The sequence below is a fragment of the Echiichthys vipera genome, assembly GCF_963691815.1.
Source record: "Echiichthys vipera genome assembly, chromosome: 10".
Classification (NCBI taxonomy): domain Eukaryota; kingdom Metazoa; phylum Chordata; class Actinopteri; order Perciformes; family Trachinidae; genus Echiichthys; species Echiichthys vipera.
The window spans coordinates 18,898,773-18,906,110 of record NC_139835.1 but is presented as its reverse complement, the minus strand read 5'-3'; the positions used below and the strand labels follow the sequence as shown (position 1 = coordinate 18,906,110).

The following is a 7,338-nucleotide window of genomic DNA, read 5'->3' as shown; positions in this document are numbered from 1 at the left end:
AAGAATGACTTTAAACACGTGCAATATTTAAGCATCTCTTAAATCGTAATTCGTTTAAATTAAACATCAGAGACTATCAGAATCAACCAAGAAAATGTAAAGAATTACCTTAAAAGAAATGTAATTTTAAAAAACTGACTAATGATCGTTAAATTATTATTTAAAAAAAAGATAAGGAGCCTTTTCTATAAGTATCCTACCATAACACATGCGAAATAAGCTTCTCCGTGCATTAATACATATATAAGCGTGCTATTGTCGTTAATTATGTGAAAATGCAAGCATTATAACCACATCAAAATATGTATTGGATTAAGTGTATGAAAAAAACTAAACAAAAATCAACATGGCCCTATAAACTAGAACATCCTACTCTTAATCCATCACAAACTTGCACCTTAATCCTAATGCCCAGTGCATTCTGATTAAAGTCGCAGAAATTGTAAAGAAAAGGAGGAAAAAAAATAAATGAATAAATAAATAAAAAAGAACAGCGATTAGAGTAGGGGAGGGCGAACACAGAGGAGGGAAACAATAGAGAATCAAAGCATAATAATATTCCTAAATGAAGAGGGAAATGTTGCACCGCTCATTTTATTAATCAGACTGTCAATTTCACCCAAGAGGCCAAACCCCAGAGCAATCTAAAACAGACTCAGAGATCAACCCAGGGACGAGCACCTCGCTCCTCACTCCTCTCTTCCTCTCCACTTGGATATTATTCGTCTGACCGAAGGCCGCCTCCATCATCAAGTGACAGCCCTCTCCTATTTATTTGCTTATAAACCTGTTACAATAAATGATCATTGGAGCAACGTCAGCCGAGCATTTTAACAACGAACAGCAACCACTTTTTGATGAATGACATTTTTGCTGCTGTGGGGAGGATGCACGGCTCATTTTGAGCAGTCGCTCGTCGATTGCATTCAGATTCTTTCATTTTTTGCGTCTTGCTTATAAAAAGGTTTAGAGACAGTTATTTAGAGACAGTTGCTGAGTTGCATGCGGATTTAAGCTCCGATACAACTCATTGGTGCTCCAGCCCCCCTGGACAAGTGTTGTGTGGTGTGTGGTGTGTGCGTGTGTGTGCGCGCGTGTGTGTGAGTGGTTTTTTTTTTTCCTCGTCTTGCACGGCTTAATGATGGAGAGGATAAGAAAAGAGATGATATTGATGGAGAGAGGTCTGCACAGCCCCGTCGCAGGGAAGAGGCTCGCGGACACGCCTGGAAATTCAGTGCTGGAGGCCCTGGAAAACTCTCAGCACAGCGGACGGCTAAGCCCGAGAATAACTTCGGCTTCTCTCCATGGAAATCTTGGGGACATTCCCACGAAAGGCAAATTTGAAATAGACAGTCTTTTCGGTACACACCACAACAGTGAAAATAGCTCTTCGGCGGAAATTTCCTCATCAGAGAGCAGGAAGAAAATGAGCCTCTACTCCGAAGTTTCGCCAGATTCAGATATTAACAGTGATGTGGAGGTGGGATGCCCTGCGCATCGCTCCCCGAGCCAGCACAAGGAAAACAACAAAGGTAAGATTTGATATTACTACATATTTGTTTTCTTTCTTTTTTGACCGTAATATTTTTTGTCTTAATAATGCGGGTTTGGCTACAGTTAGTATTATCATCTCTCAACCCCCAAACCGGAATAAAGCTAAATTCATTTAATAATATTATTAGCCTATTTGTAGCCTAAAATTGTCTTTATTTGTATTCTAACCTAAATTATTATTATTTACCTATAGAAGTAGTATTTTCATTATTATAGCCTACTACAGTGGATGAATGTAGTATAATATTAATAAAACATAAACAAGCATATTTTTGCATTTGCCTCTTGACAAAAAATATTTGTTTTATCGCCGTTATTATCATTACGTTGACAAATGCACTGCATGTCCTTATGCTTATTATATCAATATTAGCGATACCAATAATATTTTGTTTCTTTATTCCTATTTTTAGGTTTTTCAGACAGTAATTCTGGATCTTCCAACATAAGCTCGAACTCCCTCCAGAATATGAACGGTAATTCTTCGGGAGGATCAAACAATTCAAATAGCGACCAAGTGAGAAGATATCGGACTGCTTTCACCAGGGAACAAATCGGGAGACTGGAAAAGGAGTTTTACAGGGAAAATTACGTTTCGAGACCGAGAAGATGTGAATTAGCCGCAGCGCTGAATCTGCCCGAGACTACGATTAAGGTACAGATGAGTCTTCATTAATCACGTGTGCATGTTTGTGCAGAGAAATCAATGCTGCTGGAATAGAAAGAATAATAATTATAACAATATGCAGTGGAAAAGATAGTCATCATTCACGCTGATGTACTGTTGCAGGGTGATATTTTGATTTGAATCTGTACACAAACTAACGCCTTTAAGGTATACTGGTCGCCCCTGGGGTGCTATCAATTCAACCTTTATGTGTACAATTAATGAACCTGTGATAAATAATTAAATCAATATATATATATATATATATATACATATGTGTGTGTGTATATATATTTATTTTTTTTAACTGACATTTAAGTTGGGTTATTTGGTGGTCAACTGCTGCTGCATGCAACAATTGATCATGTTCATGTTCAATGACAAGAGCGTTTATAGGACATTTTAGTATGAGTGCCTGTGCTGAGCACGCGCTGAAGCACACTCACTGGAGGTCTAAATTTAGGCTGGAGCTGGGAAACATGGCAGCTTCAATATGGGCCTTGTTTTGACTTTGTGTGCAGGTGTGGTTCCAGAACAGGCGGATGAAGGATAAAAGGCAGCGTTTGGCGATGTCCTGGCCCCATCCAGCAGACCCCAGTTTCTACACTTACATGATGACGCACGCGGCAGCTACAGGAAGTCTACCTTACCCTTTCCACTCGCACATGCCTCTGCATTACTACCCGCACGTCGGTGTCACGGCAGCAGCAGCAGCCGCCGCCGCCTCCGGTGCGGCCTCATCACCTTTCGCCACTTCCATCCGCCCCCTCGATACCTTCCGAGCACTCTCCCATCCATACTCGCGACCAGAGCTCCTGTGCAGCTTCAGGCACCCGGGACTCTACCAGTCACCCGCAGGCCTGAATAGTTCAGCGGCGGCATCGGCGGCCGCGGCGGCTGCGGCAGCGGCAGCGGCGGTCAGCGCCCCGTCAGCCACCGGGCCTTGTTCGTGTCTCAGCTGCCACAGCAGCCAGGCGGCGAGCGCGCTTGGCTCCAGGAGCGCCAGCGCTGACTTTACCTGCACAGCTTCGGGGCAAAGATCCGAGAGTGGATTTCTGCCGTATTCTGCTGCTGTTCTCAGCAAGACCTCAGTCCCGTCACCAGACCAACGAGAAGAAAGTTCACTTAACAGATAACTCATTATGCAGCCTACACGACAGTTTGCTCTTTTGCTCCAGTCCTCCTTTATAGGAGGTAGGCCTACATTAAAGATCACATCTGGGTAAAGGATTTGTTAGGGAGCACTGTAAACACACACACACGCACACATCTAGGCTAAAATTATTTCTAAAAGTGTGATCCAAGTCCAAAAGACTCTCCATAACGAAAAACACATGAATAGCTAGCACCGACCATTTTGCAACTCACAAACAACCTTTTCTAAAAGCGTGCGCCCTCGTGTTGTGCCAATAGACCATTTTTATGCTGGATTAATTTATAGGTGACAAATTGGGGGGGAAATAACCGACCATGCAGTGCATCTACTCTGTCTCCATGCATCAGTCAATGTGTCATTTCAATGGTATTTATTTCTATAAATCCCACAAATTAACCAAACAACCGTAACTGAGTCACATTCCATATTTCTGCGGCTCAAATGTCAAATATTCAGCGTGACGAACGCAGCCTGGCTTCCTTGACTCCTCTGATTTGTATTTTTTTTTTCTTTAGATCCAAACGTGAGCTAATCATGCTATCTATATTTAGATAGCAGAAGGGCCATGCATTTCTGCCCAGCAGCATATCTTTCTTCACTAGGCCTAATAGACTGAGATTTTGGCAGGGATAGCTTCTCCGATACCCAGCCTCTGCTCTATGGGGACCCCCCTAATCAGCTAGAAGGGTGCATATAATTTTGCATCGCGTCTTTCGTGTCACTTTTTATGTTAATAATGAGAGGATCATGACAAAAATTGCCAATCATGTACCTAGATGGAGCTCCTTTGAATACATGACTGTAAGAAAGTTCCTCGTTTTGAGACCCGCTGTCAAGTGCTAACAACCCGCGGAGGGAAGTCATTAGACATACAAAAGACCTGGAACAAAGCGACAGTCCTGGTACACAGATGCACTGGATACGGATAATATATAATAGGACACATCTAGGGTTTTAAAAAATATTACACACAAAGCAGCCTACAAGAGCCCCTTAAATTTAGTTTGCTGATAATGGGAAATACCTCGACATACACAAACACAGCAGCACCTCTTTATTTACATTTGCTGCACCTCATTATATGTAATCCAGTATTTGCATAGGTGTGTAATCCCTTTAGGACCTCTTCACTCACACACACAGGGACGGGACTGAGCAAGGCGAAAAGTTCAGACTAAATAGCCTGGCTTTACAATCTGTCTGCGCCTGTAAAAATGGCTGTGTGCTATTTTATTCGTTCCTGTTGGGACATCACCAATATGTTAATTATAAAACATGTGAACTGTAAATCGTGAAATATTTTTTAAAAATCATGGCTAGTCCTACTGATAGTTGAAAACTGAATTATTGATCGCCCTGGAAAATGCTCCATGAAATGTGGATTATAGGCTGTTTTTTCTAAACACATTTTTTTTTATTTATCTTGTGTGACTTGCTGAATGTTTTTTTGTTTTTCTCTTTTTAATGTTTAAACACTGGATGTACACGCCAAAAGGAGCATCACAGCCTACCTATTGGCCCTGTAAACTCTCCAATAGGCCACATTCATGATCTGTATGTCGTGCAAAAATTAAGACTGAATCATGATCCACTCCAAAAGAGGCTTCAAAAAAAGGGCTGATAAACGAGCACTGAAATTAAAATGATGAAATTAGTATTGGCCTTTGTCCCTGGGGTCTCTGTTATAACTCTATATCTCTGTATTTAAATATCAATGACTGTATGAATTTAAATATTTTAACTTGAAAAAAATGTGCAATATGAAATGTAAATCATGTTATTTATTGATCGTGTTTGTTCTTGGAAAATAAAATTAAAAAACATAAAAAAACATTTTCGTTTATTTACATTAATGAGACATTTCTGCAAAATAACAAAAAAAAACGGACTTCGTTGCAAAATTTAACTCTTTAATTGCTCGAAAGAATGCAGGGTAAACACTGCATATTAAGCACACATATACAACGTATTATATTACATATTTAAGATTATTCAACTCCGAAAATGAAGACATCTTATGGTTATATAGGCGCTGTGACACCATTTCTATAGCAAACACTGGAAAGCATTAGTTAAAAATACCTGAAAAGCTATAGGGAATATGAGGCCTGCCATCACGGGTCATTCCGGCCCTATAATTTACCATTATTTTTACATTATCTCTAAATGATACAAGCTGATACTGTCGTTAATTGCACTTGGTTAAAATATAGCCTACACCAGAATGCCCCCAAGGGACTTTAAGATAAGTTGCTTTTTTGAACGTCCCCATTAAAGAAATAGGATTAGGGCAGCAAATATGGGCGTGATGTATCACCATGTTTCCTTGCTCTTTACTAAAGCGAGGGTTGCAACCCATACAACAAAAGCATTGAGATAGATGGAGGTGTAAAAAGGAAAAGACAGAGGCCAGAAAAACACTGCCCACAATAACACGATTAGTTTTGTATCCAATGTGCAAGACTGAAAAAAGAATTCATCATAATGCAGAAGACTGTCTGTCACCTTCGCTGAATGGTTTTTGACAAGAAAATAAATCTTTGGGTTGTTTAATATATTTTATATTTTCTTTATTTCGGTGCTAATAGAAAAAACAAATTAAATGTCCACCACCGAGATAGAAATGCAAAGATCGATGATCCTGCCCCTACTGTCCAATCACCCCTATTTAATTGACTGTATTTTCAGGGTAATTGAACTGCTTGTTGTAAATTGAGGATTTTATAGAAACGACATGAAAACTACATTTACTGACATTCATCGCATCTTTGACATTGATTATCTGATCAGCGCCGTGTCATGCTAACCTCCAATTCTTCATTACACACTGTTTATGAGCTGTTACAGAACAACTTGCTTGTTCCAGAGTGATTGATTGCCTTATTAACGCGTGTTCTTGTAAGTGTGACCGGACTGATTACGATGCATATGTTTAGAATAATGTTTCATTTAGCTGACTGCGAGTAATGCAGGGTGACAGCTGCTGCGGGAGGACAAAAAACCTAAACTACAGGGAGCAAGCGGGGCCAAAACGCATTTAAGGTGGAACTAGAAGACAGCAAAGACCCCTAATGGTCAAATGCAGTCACTCATCGCCAGATGAAGGACTGGCAGCTCTAGGGTCCTCACTGAGTCAACAGAGGACTAAAAAACAGGCATAACATCATTCTAAGTAAAGAAAAAATCTGAACATGTAGTTCTTTTGTTCATGTCAATGCTTTAAAAACAGGAACTTGTATTCCACAACTGTGAGATTACACTCACAGCACACAGCTCACTTCTTAAAACATATTGTCCCCGCATTTGGATCTGATGCAGTGCAGTATTTACAACTGACAATACCAGCTGTTACATCAAAACATTGAAATCAATCAAATTTCTTCAAAGACTGCCAAAAAGCATGCCAACATTCCCACATTAAATCCTCTTCAGGTTAGTATTTTTCATATGTGTTTAGCTAGGAAGCATTAAGCAAAACATCCAACATGAACTGCAGCCTGATGAGATTTATGCCACCATTATGCTTCTAAAGTAGTCTCTGCTCTGTTTGTCTCAAATCATTGCCTCTGTTCAAATGTTACTTTCATATATTACATGACATTAATTCAACTATAGCTCATTAAGACAGAATGAAATGGTTAAATTAACTTATCAACTCATAATGATGATGAATGGGGTATTAATTCCGATACAAGCTGGGCAATTTGCAATTTTGTGCGTTTTGATGGTTCTCAAATAACATTTAATATAGCGGGTCATCCCCTCAATCAATTACATGAGCATGAGAATCGGTCGTATGGAAAATCCTTTTTTCATGCATATGTATTGAAACGTGTTCTCAATTATCTTTGGAAATTGGTTTTATTGGTTTAAAAACCAATTCTTGTAGTGGTCCTTAACTTTGGATACGGTTAAGGTGGTGCAATAAATTGCTATTCTTCTGTCTTGTTATTGAAACACA

General features: G+C 39.7%; 1 protein-coding gene across 1 annotated transcript; it reads left to right on the top strand.

Annotated features, from left to right (window-relative positions):
* Positions 1-1,005: 1,005 nt before the first annotated feature.
* Positions 1,006-3,357, top strand: evx2 (even-skipped homeobox 2; the record flags this gene model as incomplete). The annotated part of the gene is made up of 3 exons (XM_083922056.1): positions 1,006-1,532; positions 1,968-2,209; positions 2,743-3,357. The coding sequence occupies exons 1-3, from the start codon at positions 1,139-1,141 to the stop codon at positions 3,355-3,357; spliced, it is 1,251 nt and encodes a 416-aa protein (XP_083778182.1). The 5' UTR covers positions 1,006-1,138.
* Positions 3,358-7,338: the final 3,981 nt, after the last annotated feature.